The sequence below is a fragment of the Xiphias gladius genome, chromosome 24, assembly GCF_016859285.1.
Source record: "Xiphias gladius isolate SHS-SW01 ecotype Sanya breed wild chromosome 24, ASM1685928v1, whole genome shotgun sequence".
Lineage (NCBI taxonomy): Eukaryota > Metazoa > Chordata > Actinopteri > Istiophoriformes > Xiphiidae > Xiphias > Xiphias gladius.
Window position 1 is genome coordinate 8,646,113 of NC_053423.1, and position 17,985 is coordinate 8,664,097.

The 17,985-nt window shown below is 40.7% G+C and overlaps 1 protein-coding gene across 3 annotated transcripts in view; it reads left to right on the forward strand.

Moving 5' to 3' along the window:
- The window catches only part of csmd2 (CUB and Sushi multiple domains 2), a 162,977-nt gene that overhangs the window by 110,668 nt on the left and 34,324 nt on the right, over positions 1-17,985 (forward strand). For 2 of the 3 annotated variants that reach the window (XM_040121563.1, XM_040121565.1), the window contains exons 36-45: positions 542-646; positions 892-1,010; positions 3,030-3,099; positions 4,764-4,880; positions 5,111-5,320; positions 6,926-7,114; positions 10,596-10,773; positions 12,298-12,443; positions 12,539-12,619; positions 13,247-13,360. In XM_040121563.1, the coding sequence (XP_039977497.1) occupies positions 542-646; positions 892-1,010; positions 3,030-3,099; positions 4,764-4,880; positions 5,111-5,320; positions 6,926-7,114; positions 10,596-10,773; positions 12,298-12,443; positions 12,539-12,619; positions 13,247-13,360 (1,329 nt within the window). The remainder of the gene's footprint in view (positions 1-541; positions 647-891; positions 1,011-3,029; positions 3,100-4,763; positions 4,881-5,110; positions 5,321-6,925; positions 7,115-10,595; positions 10,774-12,297; positions 12,444-12,538; positions 12,620-13,246; positions 13,361-17,985) is intronic. The other variant, XM_040121564.1, reaches the window with a different exon arrangement.

The window sequence follows — 17,985 nt, forward strand, 5'->3', positions numbered from 1 at the left end:
AGTTGAAGTGAATGTTTGTTTACAGTATCTGTGTTGCTCCCCTCATTGCGAGGATACAGCAACAGGGAATTCTCCCTTTGTTTATGCTTGGAAACAGACCAAAAGTAAATGTTAGATGTACCCTGAAGTAAAGAGATGAAAGAGAAATGCCAGGCTCAGGAATCCGAGTTATTAAATGACCATTTTTTGGTCATATCTGTAAAACGGGATTTTATTGTGAAATTGTGATTTTTGTAGTCTTTTATTATCAGCTGAATACATACCCACATACTGCAGTAAACTATTGTCTCCGCTTTTTGTTTTGTTAAAAGCGAGAAGGTCACACTATTTTGCATCTGCTTCCCCAAATATCCTAATGCACCTATTCACAATCATTCATGCATGCCCGCACAAACACGCACAGACACACACACGCTCCTAAATCGCTCTATGCAAAAAGAACAATCTTTTCAGGTTTTTGCCAGCAGCTTATACAGTTAGTTATGGTCGGCCTATGCAGGAGATAACATTGCTTAACTCCACTATTAATCTTCTCCCCAAGGCACCACAGTCCCAGCGCTCCTCAACAGCACCTCCAACCAACTCTACCTCCACTTTTTCTCTGATATTAGTGTGTCTGCAGCTGGATTCAGGCTGGAATACAAAAGTAAGTGAAAAAACGATTCCTTTTTGTCTTTAAAATTCTGTAAATTACCAACACCCTGAGGACAAGTATTACATCAGATGGGAGTACATTTCTTATGAAGATATACTGGTTGTGTTATTCCCCATATTTTGCATTGTAATTTTTCATATTTAATTCTGTCCCTTATGTTTCTGTATAATTGTTGAATAACCTTTCTTTTTTTCTCTGTCCCTGTCGTCTTTTTCATCCATTCTTTATCTCCTCAGCGGTGTCCCTGACCAACTGTCCAGAGCCTGTGGTTCCTATGAATGGCATCAAAGTCGGGGAGCGTCTTCAGATGAATAATGTGGTGTCATTCCAGTGTGAACCTGGATATACTCTACAGGTAACATCTACCACCTGCAGATATGGTTCAGTTATAAATGACCGTAAAACCAAATTGATGTTTCTCCTTTTCTGGCCTTTGTCTGTGTGACTTCTGTCAGTTTTCCTTCTTGTCAGTTATCTCCTCAGGCAGTGATCACATTTTATGGTAGTAGATAATGCAAAGTGACAGAAGAAGAAACTGGGGTAAACTGGATGGACTAGATCATGTGTCCAGATATTTTAGAAGTATGAACCTTATGCTCTGATTATGTTAATGTCATTAAGTCAGTTTAAACTTATTTGCAATAACGTTTGGAGTACTCGGACCTTAGCATTAATAGACACCAGACAGGTAATGTATGCACCTTATTTGCATCATTTCACCTGTGACTAAATTATGCATGTGCTGAGCTCAATGTTTTTGCGAAGATTGTCTGTGTGGGTTTATAGATTAAGGGTGGATTGTTATGATTCATCTCTGTCATCCAACCTGGATGTTATGATGCATGACAGTGTTCCCTTTAAGTTCATCAGATACTTAAAGACATCCAAAGGCAGAACAGGTATCTGGACAGTTATCCTCAATATGGTGGTTATAATTAATAGCATGTGGTGCCCAGTGCTTCCAGAGTGAACATCTGGGCTTCAGGAGACTGATGGTGACATCTGTAGAGCTCGCTGGATGCAGCAGTTCACAAAAAAAAAAAAAAGTTTACTTTGTGTTTTTTTAATTGAAATAGATATTTGTCTAGTGGCTATGATGTGAGGTTTTGATAAAGTGTGACAGTGGTTGGGAATAGCGCAAGTTCTATCAATAAAGGTTTGGGGGAATTCTGGGTTGCTCTCTTAATAATGAAAATAATAAATCAACATCTAAATTTTGGTGTTATGGTTAGGAATCTAAGTCACCCTGAGCTCCATCAAATATGTCCAGATATTTTACTATAAGCCAGTAAAGCCAGCCACAAACACCATTGCTTCTGGTGTAATGGGATATTTGACGTTATGTCGCTAACTTGCAATCATGTAATTGGCCAGAGTATTGTTATTCTCGCAGTATTTGCAGTACTGGCATTATCACTGAGAAGGATTTGCACCCAGATATAAATGAAGTGACTAAATATATAGGCAGTTTAATTATTGAATCATGTTTTATTGTACAATAGGTTACATCAGTCATACTGTTAAAGCACAGATTTACAGCCTCTCTATCACTTTTCATTTACCACTTGTGCCCAGTGTCATATGATTGTTGCTTTCCTACATATTTTTTATGCAAAAGTGTCTTGTTGTTTTTTACACTTACCTACTAGAAAGACTGATTATAGACCAGTTCGTCTGACCTAAATTCAGCCCGCAGATATAAGTAGACAGGATAAAAAAAGGACATTAAAATATCATCCCTCAATTTTGAAAACATCTGAAGTCATTATCAACCACTGCAGCAATAGGCTTTTTGATCAGAGAGACATGTGAAAGACTGCCCTCTAATAGGTCAAAAGACCTCACAGCACATTGTCTCGGTCTCCAGGTATGGCTCATTAAATTGGGTGGCAGGATTTCTCTAACTATGACTGTACACACATTTTCAGGTCGGCTGAGTTAGTCCTTTATGTTCTAACATTAGAGAATTTAAAAAAAATTGTTATCAGTTGTTTTAATCTTTATGGCAAGTTAGTCTGGAAAGTCAAGTCTAGAGCTCTCGGAAAAATGCCTTTCGTATTGTCTGTTTTGGCAGAGCAACAGTAAATATGAACTGCTCTGCAATCTTTCCCTCCGCTTCTCTCTCTGTATGATCATTTTATTATTCCTGTGATACGGCCTCTCTATTGTTCTCCGTCACTTCAGATGGATTTAGTCATTTAGTCGCCGCATGAAGTCATGTAGAGACGGGCAGCGGGTTCAAATAATTGGAGCAACTGCTGGGTGACAGTGGGGAGAACAAATTAATGAAATTAATTCATCGCCTGATCTTTTTTGCACTTTTGTCCTTGTGTCTGTGTGTTTGCACACGTTGGTGTGTGGATGCTCATTGCAGGGGAACTCGCATATCACCTGTATGCCTGGAACCGTTAGACGATGGAACTACCCACCTCCTCTCTGCATAGGTAAAAATACCTTCTTCTTTACTTTCTTCACCCCTGTTTCCTTTTCTACCATCTGACTGTTTTTTCTTTGGGGAGTCTTCGCCTCGTCGAGCACACGAGCTAATCAATCCAAACATTATACAGAGCATCTCAGGCCAAGATCCCAATTTACAGACTTGTAGTGTTTTTATATTTTCATCATCATCAGCCTTTGAATGAAAGCAGAATTGGATTGCCATGTTGGTACATATTATGGGTGACAAAGATATGTTTTACCCTCCCAATACCGTTTCATAGCCCCCACAAATAAAAAACAATGCCAACACTGCCGCAGATAACGTAGCTCTCAAATGTAAATGAAGAAAAAGGCGATATAAACAAAAAAAGATTATATTTGACTTGTTTTTGTTTTTATTTGAGTGTAGGAGAGCTGTTGCACATTTGAAATGAATTTTTATTTCCGCTTTGAAAGCTGAGAGTGCACGCTGAATGAAACTGCATTAGGTTCCTTTTCCATTTTGCACATTGAGTCCTCTTGCTCCTGTGAGCGCCTCAACAAACAGGTTCCACTCATTAGAACAACCTACTATTGCCTAATTAGCTCCATCTCAGACTGTGATTGGCTGAAGTCGCGGGAAGATTCACCGTGTTCACAGGCATCAGCAGTTTCCTGATTACCTCAGGCTTTTTCTGCTGCTACAGGATAACATTTAACCCCTCACTTATTCCTTATAGAAACGCAATGATACATCACTCTGATTTTCTCTGTGCAGTTTCTCCCTCCTCTCTCCCTCCACTTATACAGGCTGTTTGTCCCATTTATTTCTTACTCTTCTTCCCTGTGTCTGCTTGTTTTTTTCATTTGCAGTGCCTCTGTCTTTCTTTTTTCCTCAAGCTAATTCTTTCACCATTATTTTCGGCATTCCTTCATCTCTTTAATTTTGGTGTCGGGATCTCTCACTCTTTCCATCCTTCTTGATCCTATCTCCTCTTTCACTCAGTATTTTCATACCTTTTTTTTTCTCATTTCACCTCGTTTCTAGCTCTTTTGAGTCTTAGTCCTGGATTTCACTCAAAGAAACATTTATCCATCAGTGGTTTAAGATGAAAGTCGAAAGATGAAGAGCCGCAAAATATACAGTGTATTGAACCTCAATATCTCAAGTGGAGAGAGAAGAGCTCCAAAGTTTTTTTAATAGTGAGATAAATTATCCCTTTTGATGGGAAGCTGTCTCTTTATATGTCAGTTTAAACTACCTTATCATTTTTTTCATTTCGGTTGTTTTTTACTTGAATTCAGTTCATTCTTTAAAACATTTTTTTTAGAATTCCAATAAAAATCGATCACCTTACCTTCAAGCAATGAAGGAAACCCACCTAAAAGATTTAGGATCAGAATTTTCTTCTCACATTTTTTGGTGTCCAACTTCAGTTTTACAGACTTTGATATTTAGGTTTTAAATGACAAAATATTTTACTTCTGTTATGTTTAAATTAAAAAAAAAATGGACTAGCTGACGCTATTCTATGCTATTTTGCCTCATCAGGTATTTTCTACTAGCACTGTAGTTGCTCAAGCCACCCACTGCCACCAAACAAAGAACTGCATGCAACATATTTGTATCATTATTTTAATCCGCGAGAATCACTGTTTGCAAATGCTAATGAAATGTTTTGTTTGCCAGCGCAATGTGGTGGAATCCGGGAGGAGATGGAGGGCATGATTCTCAGCCCTGGTTTCCCTGGCAACTACCCTAGCAACAGTGACTGCACCTGGAGAATCTACCTGCCAGTTGGTTACGGTGAGCATCATAAAGAGGCTCTTACAGCATGCCACACTTTGGCACTTCCATACTCAAGAACCTTTAATTATAGAGCTTGTAGGGGCTAGATTGTGGAATGACAACATTTGTAGTTGTAGATATATCTGGCCAAATTCATTTAGATCTGATACCCCATGAAAGGGTAACTCAGCAGTATTTTAAGAAAAGCATGGCATGGCAATTTCATTTCTTCTTTTTTCTTTTCCCAGGTGCCCACATTCAGTTCCTCAACTTCTCCACCGAGGCCAACCATGATTTCCTTGAGATACGCAATGGGCCCCTTGATACCAGCGCAGTGATTGGCCGATTCAGCGGCCAGGATATTCCCTCCTCCCTTCTCACCACCTCCCACGAGACCACAGTATATTTCCATAGTGACCATTCGCAGAACAAACCGGGTTTCAGGTTTGAGTACCAGGGTAAGAATCCAAACTTGATGATGTGTATGAAAGTGTATTCAGAGCTCCTTTTAAAAGATTCAGAAGTTAGGAAGAGGAAGTTATGATCAGCCTTTGGCCTTAGACTCAGTTAATATACATTTATAATAGAAACCATAATCACCAAGACTAAATTTTGATAATTGCAGAGCTGAGCCAGTATAAGTACTATGAGTTATTTTCTTCTGGAAAATATTCAAACTACTAGTAATTAATTCAGTGCGACTGGAGCATTTTGGCATCTATGCTGTCACTGAAATGTGCTCCCATAGAGGTAAACTGAACGTAACTGAACGTAACTGTAAGGATCAGAGCTATTTCCCTGAATTGACACATTCACAGAATCACTATAAGAATCAATGTCACAGACATGAATTATGTCTTGTAAAAGCATAATGATACATCATAATCTCTGGGAGTGTTACCTTTTTTTCCTTCACGTTCACTTATTAGTGTCACTTCATTGTGAGGTGTATGCATATAAAGCCATAACATTACTGAATTAGCCCTGGAACTGACTCTGTAAAAACAATCAACCCACGCAGCCAGTAAATTCAGCAGATCTATAAATCTCTGTACATAAAACTGTTGATCAGCTAAAAGATTTCCTCACCATGTGCCAATAAAAGGCTTCACTGCATACCTGCATGGCTAAGAGGGATAAATTGCCCTTGTCTACAAATGCAACAGGCACACAAAGTTTATATTTTGTGATTCAACAAACGAGCCAGCAAATCGAAAGGTAGCATTGTGAATTTACATAATTATGTGTACATTAGCATATAAATCAAGCATTATATTTGCAAATACCCCCTTTTGCAGTATTTGCATGAGTTATCTCCTACAAAGAGAAGCTGTGATCCATAGAAATCAATTTCTTTAGTCATATTTTTATCCTGGCTCTTCAAGGCCCGCTGCCTGCTCTGCTTTTGTATCCAAGAAGGGGGGAAAAAAGTAAGAATTATTTACCCACACTACTTCTGATGACTGCATCATACTCCTGCGGCACAAGTCAAATGCGCCCCTGGCATTTTTTTTTTTCTCTGAGTACTCCTGTCCGAGGAGGAGGAGGCGAAAAGAGCGAGTGGGAGATTGAGCAGAAGGAGGAAGAACAACAGAAAGATGAGGACGGAGAGTCAAAGATGGAAAGTAAAGGCTGGTGTATGGCAGCAGAACATTCACATATTGAGGAAAATCAGTGGTGGTTGTGTGAATTGATTGCTAGCTTCAGGCAGCAACAAAGAAACTGGAACAGTTATATTGTCAGCATCTGTAGGTGGCCACAGTGAGATCATCACACCAATAGGCACAGGCAACAATATTTTCCCTGATCTACTTTCTAGACATGTTTACATAGGGCCACAGACATGTATTAAAATTACAGAATGTTCCAATTTTTTTTTTTTTTTCTTTGTGTGGCTGAGTTGGAAAAATTGGACATCCTACACAATCGTCTCAACTATTTGACCATTTTACCTTACTATATGACTGTTTAAAACATGGCTTAAAAAAAGTGTCTAGCTTTATCAGTAAATGTATTACTCATTTGAAATAACTGATCTAATTGCTCCTCTCTCTGTCCCTCAGCGTATGAGCTACAGGAGTGCCCCGATCCGGAGCCTTTCCGCTACGGAGTGGTGGTGGGTGCTGGCTACAATGTGGGCCAGTCTATCTCCTTCGAGTGTCTCCCGGGGTATCAGCTAATGGGACATTCCATCCTCACCTGTGAGCATGGCACCACCCGCAACTGGGATCACCCTTGTCCTCGCTGCGAAGGTAAGAGATGGGAGATTTGTCTTATCGCACCCAAATAATGTGCAAATTTTACACATCTAGAAATCTAAATAAACTAAACACTATATACTCCGAAACGACTGGCCGACTTAACAGCCTAATGAACGCAGAACTAAACTAATAACGTGATAACTTCCTGTTTATAGTCTATTGAGCTATTGTTATCATTAGTGCGAAGTGCAGCCTTGGAGATAATGATTATCTATTTTAAATAATGCAATTAAACTGAATTATCAACCCCCATTATGAAGCAAAGTAATCCTCAATGAAAATCAATACTGTGTGTGCTATATGGAATGGAGACAAATAAAAGATGAATAAAAGAGAGCCTAAATTGAAAAGAAAAGTAATGGCTGCTCTTTCTCTTGCTTTGTCCTTGACCCATATTCTCACGCTCTAGCTGTCGATTATTCAATAAGGCAGGCAAAATTACAGAGGGAGGTGATGGCCGTGACACTGGAACTTTGAATGGGTGAGCAGGGAGATAAGTGGGAGTGAGAGAAGGAGCAACAGAATGAAAAGGCAGAGCGAATACGAGATAGAGTTTATTCTCTCTCTGCCAATTTTCCTGTAATTTATTGCCAGAGACCTGATGGAATATAACATCTGTTTGCGTGATTTCACGTGTGTTTTCAGGTATGCGCATGGTGTGTAAAGGAGAATGCATATATGCAAATTCTATAAAATACTTTACATTAAGAGAATATTTTTTTTCTTATATTGAACATTTTTTATTATGTTTCAGTATCCTTTGTCCCCATACCATGCGCACGGGCGTCTGTGGTTTTAATAAAACAGTTTATTTTTTAAATCATCTAAGCAGTTCTAATGCAGCCCCTTGCTGTGCTGATGCAATATGCACTTTTAATACAGTATTTAATATACTTCAGTACATGCCAGTCTAATAGAATATACAGAATATACATTTCCAGCAGTGAATACTATTCACTAGTATTTAATGTGTGCATGCATGCATTCACTGCTTTGTCTGAGTGTAAGTGTGTACATTCATGTGTCTGTTCCTTGCAAAAAATGTGCAAATCCATTAATGTGTCCTTGTGTATGTATGTGAGTGCATGCGCATGTGTGTCTGCTATCCAGACAGAGCAGGAGAAGGTAGCCCGATGCTTCTGACTGTGAGTGTAATTGAATTGGCTTTAATGCTGTACCCTGGTGTGAGGATGTAATATAGCAGGAGATGAAGTGATAGAAGATACCTCAGTCTTAATGGGATAAATATACCTGAACACACACACACACACACACACACCAATGCGTGACTGACTTATTGCCATATTAAATTTAAACTAACTGCAAATAAATGTTCCCTGTTTTTTTCCTCATTTTTAGATCAGTCAGTCAGGTAGAATCCAGTTTACATTCATAGGGAAAAAAAATCATTGAAGACCCCAAAATGGACCAAATAATAATAAATGCTGTTTTTTACTTCACAAATATTTCCGTACCTGCACACACTTACAAAAACATACATCACTGCCTTTGCGAGCAAAGTTTTAGCCCATCTCCTCTCAGCTAATACGCAGCCATTATTACATGGCAGCAAACCATGTTGTAACACCTTTACTTGACCCACTGTGGCTCAGAACAACCTGCTCTTCAGTCTCTCTGTCAGTCCCGTATTTGCATAGATTTCCTCTGAGGGGGATGAGAGACATTGATTTTTGTTACCTTGCCTCCACTTACCTGCTTGCTTGACATTATAGTCACACCACGTTTTGTCTATAAAATGCTTTGCACTCCACCCTGTCTTTTTTGTTTGTTTCAACTTTGCTGTGCACTTGACCTTTGCTGTCTCATCTCTTCCTCTTTCATCATTTTCCATTTCCTGTATATTTATATAACTTTTATAACTGTTTGTAAAGAAACCTAGTTTTGTGGTAAATTTTAAATGCATATGGATCACTTGGGAATAATTACCCTTTTCAGTTTCTTGTTTTCTGTGAAATAGTAAAGGCTTTTATTTAGGATCTAAAATGGAGTTGACATGGTGTCTAGAGGTTCCACAGAAATATTGGCCATATTTCCTCGCTTTTTTTTTTTTTTTTTTTTAACCCAATTTTCTATGACTTTAGTATCACACCACTCTTAAAACCAACATCCAAACACAATTTAGTTCAGAATATAATCAGTGTACACACATGAAAATGTACAGTTGCATAGTTGCAACATTATTATTAACCGTGATCAACAAAAGTTTGAAATTTAACTGTGGTAACAAACATGGTGCTATTAGCAAAGGAAAAGTAATTCTTTTCATTTTTTTACATGCATCTGTTTATTGTTTTGTATTTAGAAACAATTCCAACACTTTCAAGTTTCCTGTTCCCACCTAACCATTTAAGCAAACACACTCTTTCACACACACACACACGGCTTAAATAGCTTGCCAGTCAATGGCATCACCCAGAGGTGCAACTGCATAGAGTGTCCAGGGTTTAATCAATCAGTTTGATCAATAGCTCATTGAACAGGCGTGGCAGCAGTAGAGGGGCCACTCAACCACAGGGGTAAAGCAGGCAGCTGTATTACATGAACACACACATAACCTGAGCGAGAAACGGGGGGATAAAAAATGCAATCTCTGCTTTGTGAATGATCTTATACCCATAGGCATGCGAGGGTATGCTCTTAAGCTGAATACCCTGTCTGGTTTGCTTGAGATGTCTGCACTACTGTAATTACCACTTCTTCCTGATTTTCCTGGCTTCACCACTATTAGCACGGGGTTTCTCAAAGGGCACCAGCGGGAATGTTAGGCTTCGTAATCGTTAAGTTGGTGAGAACCTCCTGAGTTCCTGAGGAATATAGTTACCATTTCTATGCATGCAGATTTGAGGCTGGGTGTAGGGGTGTGTGTACATGGTTGCGTGTGTGTTTTACTGTATTTGTGTGGTTGTGCAGGATTTTTTTTCTACCTCACGATATCAGGCATGTGTGGACTTTTGAGCTTCCAGTGTTGTCAGTTTTGACACAGACATGCTGTTGTAACCTTTCCTGTCACTCAAACACACAGACACACACAGAGGTTTACACACTCATGCATATCCACCCCTAATGTAACACATACTGGTAATATACACATACACACGCACAAACCTCAAAAGCCCACACCACACCGGCCCCTCGACTCATCTCTGCACTCTCTCTCTTCACCCCCAATGGGAAGGGGTTGAGGTCTTATCTTAGCAAAACACTCCATCCAAGTCCCCACTTGCTAACAGGCTTTACTGGCTAATCTTTAGCTCAGACAAGCGCCTGGGCACTAGACGAAGAGTGGAGAGGGGGGAAGAGACACTGAGAAGGGAAGTAGAAGAACAGGGGGATGAAAAATCCCCCTTTTCCACCAATTGCAGCTGAGTTATGCATCTGTCCTGTTGTATTCCTGGACCACTGACATATTTACACTTCCTCTCTCTGTCTCACTTCCCTCTCCCTCCTTCAGTGCCTTGTGGTGGGAACATCACTTCAGACAATGGGACCATCTTCTCCCCGGGTTACCCAGAGGAGTATCCTAGTTCAGCTGACTGCTCCTGGCTGATCACCGTTGCTCCTGGCTTCGGCATCAAACTCAACTTCACCCTGCTTCAGGTTCATGGGCCGCATGACTTCATCACAGTCTGGTAAGAAATTCCTTTTCCCAGGTGCTGTAGATATGTGGAAAATTGCTTTATGAAATGCTGTGTATATTTTGTGCCTTCATTTCTGTTTGTTTGACTAAACTGAAATTATATTTTGACCAGTTTTCTAGTAACAGCGAGACCTAAATCTCAAGGTCATTTCAACAAAATGTTGAACTTTCTAGTTCACATACTATTGAAATGTGTATTAATTTATTTTCACTTCAGTTTTCTTGTTATCATCACCTCCATAATGCCTTATCTTTCAAGTTCTTGTCACCAACTCCTGCTTTTCAAACCTGTAAAGCCTCCAGCTTATTTCCCATATGTCATGTTGCTTGACAAAACTGAGTCAGAGTGGAGGAAACAGAGAGAGACAGTGTAGGTTTTGGCTGGTGGAAAAGTGTGTGTGCTCTTATGTTTTTATTAGGACATTTGTATGGTAGGTGTATATATATTTTTATGTACATATATTTTTGCCTTTCATAATGCACGGCTTGGCCAGCCATATGTTTGACCAAAGACAGGATTTTGCATGCATGATGGTTGCCAGTCCCAGTTGATCCCCTCTCCCCGAGACAATCTCCAAAGGTCCCAGCTCTCAGTGAGACCGGAGATCTAAGTGCCAGCCAACCTGGCAACTTAACTACCACATGAAAAGTGCACATGGCATGAGGTGACATCTATGTTTTACAGATTAGACTGCATATTGAAATATGTGTGAAGATTTTTAGTCCATGGAGAGTTTAAGTCACTAAGTCGACATGGCTGGTGAGCCAAAATGTCCACTTCCTATGTTTTGTTGCTCCTTCATAAATGGCCCCCACTGTGTTGATCTCTCGCAACAAGCTCCTGCAGAGCCAAGATGGGGACTATCGTTTTCCCCAGTTTCCAGTTACCACTGCTTTGTATCTATCTACAGAATTACTGAGCCAAGGAAATGGGCCCCGTAATGGCGGCTTGGCCAGAGTGCTGTGAGGCAGCAGTCCCTAGCCAGCCGTTTCCAGAGCTGCTTGTAATCGCCCATGCCCAGTCTGACAGCCAAAGACAGATGGTTTTTAAGCTGAATGGTTGTGGCAGGAATCTGGGAGCTGGCTTAATCGGCCATGCCCATGCCAGGGGACTGCCAAGGCTGGGCCACAGCTTCCAGAGACACTCCCCTTGGATGGCAGTTAGCAGGAACAGCGCAAACCAGACCGTTCATTTCACGCTTATCTGTAATTTTTACCTTATTTCAACATAATCACCCACAGCAGCCCAGAGTAATTGCTTTGGGTTTGATGAAGTGAGAGCAGCTTGGTTATACTCTGCTGCTGGAAGCTGCTTGACAATAATCTGCCGTGTGCTTTGTTTGGTTTTCTCACAGATATGCGTCACAGAGTCTCAAGGTGTTTTACGGTTAGAGACCAAGAGAGCACTTGAACATAGGCTGCTGACAGAAAATCCCTACGGTTAATTATCATCACTGTATCTCCAGTGTATTGTTATTTTAGAAGTTATAGTTTACTAGTGACATTTTTCCTATAGGGATGGTCCACAGGAGACAGCCAGGAAACTGGGGGTGTTTACTGATGGAGAGCCCAATGACCCACCCAGCAGCACATCCAATCAGGTGCTGATACGTTTCCGTAGTAATACAGAGAAGGGTGGACTGTTCCGTATCAGCTATCAAGGTATGTAAATGATCTTACTTGATCCTTACTTCTACCAGATATCTAAGAAAATATCCTGTTTGACTCCTTTCATGTCTTTGATGCTCTCAATAAAGCATATAGACTGCAGTACTGCCTGCCTCCCCCCATCATTCCTAATGCAGAGATCCTGATGGCAAGCAAGGAGTTTAAAATTGGTACGTAGAAATGCTGTCACAAAAAGGGACATGACACACACACAGATGCACACAATCGCTGCTGTCAAGGCTCTGCTGACTTTTTTGTATTAGATGTTGGTCCCGTCCTGACTTGTGGAATTGTAGCATTCTGAAGAGTTAATCCCACTGTCAGTTCACTTTCTGGCTTTGACAGTTTACATTGCCCCAACTTCACTGACTACACAGCCCATTAATCAGTGGTACTGAATGCAGACTTACCCTAAGCTACATCACCCGTTGAGTTTTCGGGCAGCAGTATAAATGAATGATTATGACAAAATAATCAGAAAGCCAGAGGGATTTGGGGCAGGTGCTCTCGCTCTCCCCTGTAGAAGACAATGGAGATTAATTCTCTTTATCTGTTTATTTGCATACCTCCCTGACTCATTTTTATTCAGACACACAAAGGCAACAACACTGACATAGTGTTTCATCTATAGGATTCCCAGTGGGGATTTAATATGGTACTTTTCTCCACTGTTAACTTTTTCTCTAAGTGAGACACACAATGGATCATGATTGGATCTGTAGTCATTTGTAGTCATTTTACCGCCATCTCTGATTTGTCATTGACTGTACCTATTCCTTCTCCATCTCTCTCTTCAGGTGATATAGTGCGCTACCGATGTCTTCCAGGCTACCAGTTAAGTGGAAACAGCATTCTGACCTGCCAGTTGGGGACACACTTGGAGTTTGAGGGGCCTCCACCCTCATGTGATGGTGAGTGAATGCCTGAGGCTTGAGAACTTGAAAACGTCTTCAGCAAGGCCCTTTTCACACTTACACGGTAACAGCTTCACACCTGGACACTGCCCAGTACAACCCCAGTTTGATTTGCTGGCCACATGAGGGGTAGGGAGATAAGGGCCTTGCCGAGAACACCTCACTGGTGGTAATGAGGGAGGATCAAGCACCAGTCTTTCGTTTTCCCCACCCATATTTATTCTGCCGATCCAGGGATCAAACCTGCAATCTTCCAGTCATAAGCACTTCCTTTTCTAATTCTGATACCTCTTTCCCTCCTAGCTACATTAAATCTATCGTTCTCTACCTGCTTTATCTTTTCTTATTATCTCAGTAACATGGAAAATTGAATATACAAATAAGGGTTGTCAAATATCTCAAATAATATAGGTCAAATCTTCTGCGATAAATAGATGAAGCCTTAATGAATACTTGTGTATGAATTCGATAATACGTATTTATATGTGAAGAAAAATCGGAGCCAAAGACAAACAGTGAGCAAAGATACATGTCATGAAAAAAATAATGTGAATTTGAATAGTCTCTTTCATTTAAGTTGTTCCTGTTCAGCAACTGAATATAACTCTCAGATGTCAGATTTTCCCTACTTTCCCTGCAAGACTTTTTAAAATTGATTAGCACTTTTAGCTCCGTTGCTAAAAACATATATGGTAGAGAAGAAGTAGTAGTCTGTACCTTGGGACATTTTCTGCCATAATGTAAAGTAAATGTGAATAGTGTAACATGGGCTAAAACAAGCATAATTCTTCAAGCGTTCCGAGCTCTTGCTCCGATTTCTCGTGACAGCTAAGACACTTAGAGCATAATTTTGACACTCAGAAAAAAAAACATACCCAGTGTTTTTACCTCGTTTAATTTTGTTACTTTGGTCTCAAGCGACTTGGCCTAGTTTAATTCTGGTCTTTACTCCAACTCCCCTGAAGTCCAATGAGGCCTTAGTGGTCAGGGCAACTTGATGGTGCAGAATCACATTTATCCATAGCAATCCTGTGGATCTATATCATCTCTATAGCTGAATATTTCCCATGGAAATAAATTTACACCAATATAGACACAACAGGTACAGCTGTAAAATGTAACAAATGATGTTGCTTTACCTGTAGTCAGCTTTGTAAAAACAGCGGCTACTTCTGCTCCAAACTGCACATTACGTCACATCATATTAAATAATTGTTATTGTTTGCAGTATAAGCCCCTTGAGATGCATCATTTCATTTACAAGAGGGTCCTGATAACTCATTATATTTCAAAAATATGTCACAACACAGGTGAAGCACTGCTTTCATCTGTTTATTTTCACCAGGGTTATAGGTAGCCAGTATCATTTTAGCTCTAATTATAGACTACTGCACTCGTTGCAGTTTTGCTTTATTTCTGGCTCCCATGGGTACTCTTTCTGCCTGTAGTCATGGAGCAGCAGCCACATATCAGTTTGGTAGCACTTTCTATCTCTGTGGATGATACTTGGCTCCCATGAGGCTGAGGGTGGGTGCCGTGTTGATCTCCACATTCCGAGATATCGTCCTCCCAGAGGAGTCAATGAGTGTGTTCCCAACACATCATCATAATACTGTATGTTGTGCACAATGCTTTTGGGCAAGAAACTGGGTGCATAAAGGGGTCTCTCTGTTTCTCTCTGCTTCAAAATATCATAAAAGCATGTATCTTTCATTGTCTTGGACTCTTTTTCTAAACTGCTGTGCCTCTTTTTTTTCCTCCATCTTGCGTTGTCGTTGTCATTTTCTGTGTCTCATTCTTTTTTTGGGTTATTTGGTGGATGAGGGAGAGTACGCTAATTTAAAAAAAAAAAGTTACTAATTTAGAGTGTTAAATACGAAAATGCTCTCAGCACAAGGTAAAAAAGGAGGGAGATAAAAAAGAGTTAGGTGAAAGAAAAAGGGCAATGAAAGGGGAAGAGGATCTATGTATAGCCTAATAATGAAGACATGGAATAAAATACCCAGGACACCCAGTGAGAGACCGAACAGAGGAGACTGAGAGTGTTGGGAAAAAAAACAATTAAAAAGGGAAATTATATGAATATGTAATTATTTGTCCTGCCTCTGGCCTGCCCCCCCTTCACTGTACCTGCAGATGTTTGCACCTGCGCATGTGCAAGTGAAAGCGTCTGCTGACATTGTCTTGTAATTGCATTTTGAAAATATCATGCTTTGTACACAGTTTTGCCTTGCTAAGCTAAACAAAGGTGCAGTTTGTAAAATCTAAGCGAAGTCAGTGACAGTTGAATGCTTTTTCTTGCAGTTGTGAGTTATGCATTTCAGTTGTGAATCTGCACTTCCTCTCATTGTTTTTGTGGCATGTTAATTGTTCCCCTTATGCTGAGAGAATACACTGGGGACAAACAGTCCCAGCATACTCATACCTGCGAACCTGTCGCCTTTCCTGCATAGACACAGACCATGATTGAGAGGAGAGACAAGACGACTAAAGCTGAAGGATTCAGGGGCTGAGTAAGAGGGAGTTGAGAGTAGAGGGGAAAGTAAGAGAACAAAGTCATGCTAGTGTGAAAGGAGGGGAGAATATTGGGGAAAAGGAGAATTAAAGCCAAACAGATAGGTAGAAAGCAGTTTAGGATTGCCATGAAAAAGCAGGCTTTTTGAAAGGCAGAAAACAAAAGCTAGCTGGAAAAGAAGGAGGAGAGACTGCTAATTGAGCTGAAGGATGGAGAGTAAGTGGGAGTTGGACAGGAGTTAAAAAGTAAGTAGAGAAAGAGAGACAGGGAGAGACTTAGTTGGGGGGGTGGGTGAAGAGAAGAATTGCACAGCTCATTGAAATGCAGGGGACATGACTGCTGCAGCTGCACCTATCAAATCACCACTTTTTGCTCTGACAAGCACAACCCTCCTTGCACATCTAGCTGCCCCCACCCCCCCCACACACACAATCCATCGCTCACTCCTACATATAAAGTATAGACATAAACACCAGTCAAGCATGTGTCTGGGTCACACAGCAGTGGATGTTGTCATTGTGATAGTCTTCCAGAGAGCAGCACTGGAGCCTACAGCCGGTTCTGCAGTGTTGCTCGCCCCTCAGCGCCAGTATCCTCTCTCATCCTCTGCATTCCCTCTGTCTGCACTCACTTGCCACTTCTCTCCCCTCCCCTGGCCCACCAGCGTCAGACTTCTGTTCTTATGTAACACATGTACCCTTTATTCTCCGTCCTCCTTTTTTCTTTTTTTTTAGGCTGCTACAAAACACAGTGCAGTGTATTCTCACACACTTCAACACGCGGGTGTCTATCAATACCCAGATCTGTCTTTGTCTCCGCCTTTTCCTATCTCTGAAAACTGACATACAGGCAGACAAATAAAAGCCACCACCATACACACATAAATATAGACACACACTCACTTTTGTTTTTTTCTTTATTTAATTCAGAGAATTGCCAGTCACGATGGAAAATGGGTTTAGCCTCTCTGTTTTTACCTGCAACCGGAGCAACCAGTTGATTTGTATTTGATTTGCCTTTCGATTTGATTAAACAGGGTTGCATTGGACCCACAGCCCATAACTGCATCTGCTGTCTGCCGAGGCAACAGGGAGTTCCAGCATCACACACACAAATCAGTAGCATGACTACAAAATGTTGCTTGAATTCATTAATAAAACACAATGAGTCCTGATGATCCAAAATCCCTGAGTTTACCCCCAAAGCAAATCTCTGGTTAAAACCTGCGTAGTCACCCATCACATTAGTTTCCCAACTCGGTCCCTTCGCCTGCCTCGCCTCTCTGTCTATCTCTATTATTGTTCCCTAGATTATTTTTTTGCCCTAGCCCCCTTCTTTTAGTCCCATAGGATGGATAACAGCTGCCCTTTTTTTTACATTTCCATTGTCATCCCTGACTTCTTAGAGTTGTTAGTTCCTGATCTATGCCAATGCTTATGCTGTGGCCCATCTCCCTCAATCAGCTCATTATCGCTCCTCAGCTTATGCTGATTAAATACTGACATGAGTAAAGGCATCTCAACTGCACTGCAGAACTACAAGCTTCATAGCTTTTGCATTTACGCACACGTGCTTCCATACGTTTATGCTGGAGTGCACAAATGTATGTGTATGGATGCAGATGTGTGTGTATCTGTGCTTGTCTGCATGGAAGCCTTCCACCGCATTTTTTAGTGGGAAGCTGTTGCATACCATGAACAATTTATATACAAACAGAAAGGATGTCTCACAGATTGCCATTCCTCCTGCTCATTTATTCCATTCCTTGTCTCATTAAAGTGAAATTTCATTTTGAGCCCCATCAGTGCTGATCTCACCTTGTCTGTTGAAGCTGCCTTTTTCCAGCTGTCAGGTTTGTCCCCTAATACCCTTTTGTTTACAGCCAAACAGAGTGATTCTTCATTTCAAAGTGGATTAGTTTAATAAGTAGCAGCCTATAGATAAGAGCCCCTGCCTGTCTCTTTGCATCAGCTCCAAGACAAGCTGAAGGCAGTTTTGAAGACACTTTGGAGCTCTCTGAAAGGTCACTGGCAACACACATTTCATCCTCAGAGGATTGATTGTTTAATGAACTTCACTCTTAGATTTTATATGCTACTTCCAGGCG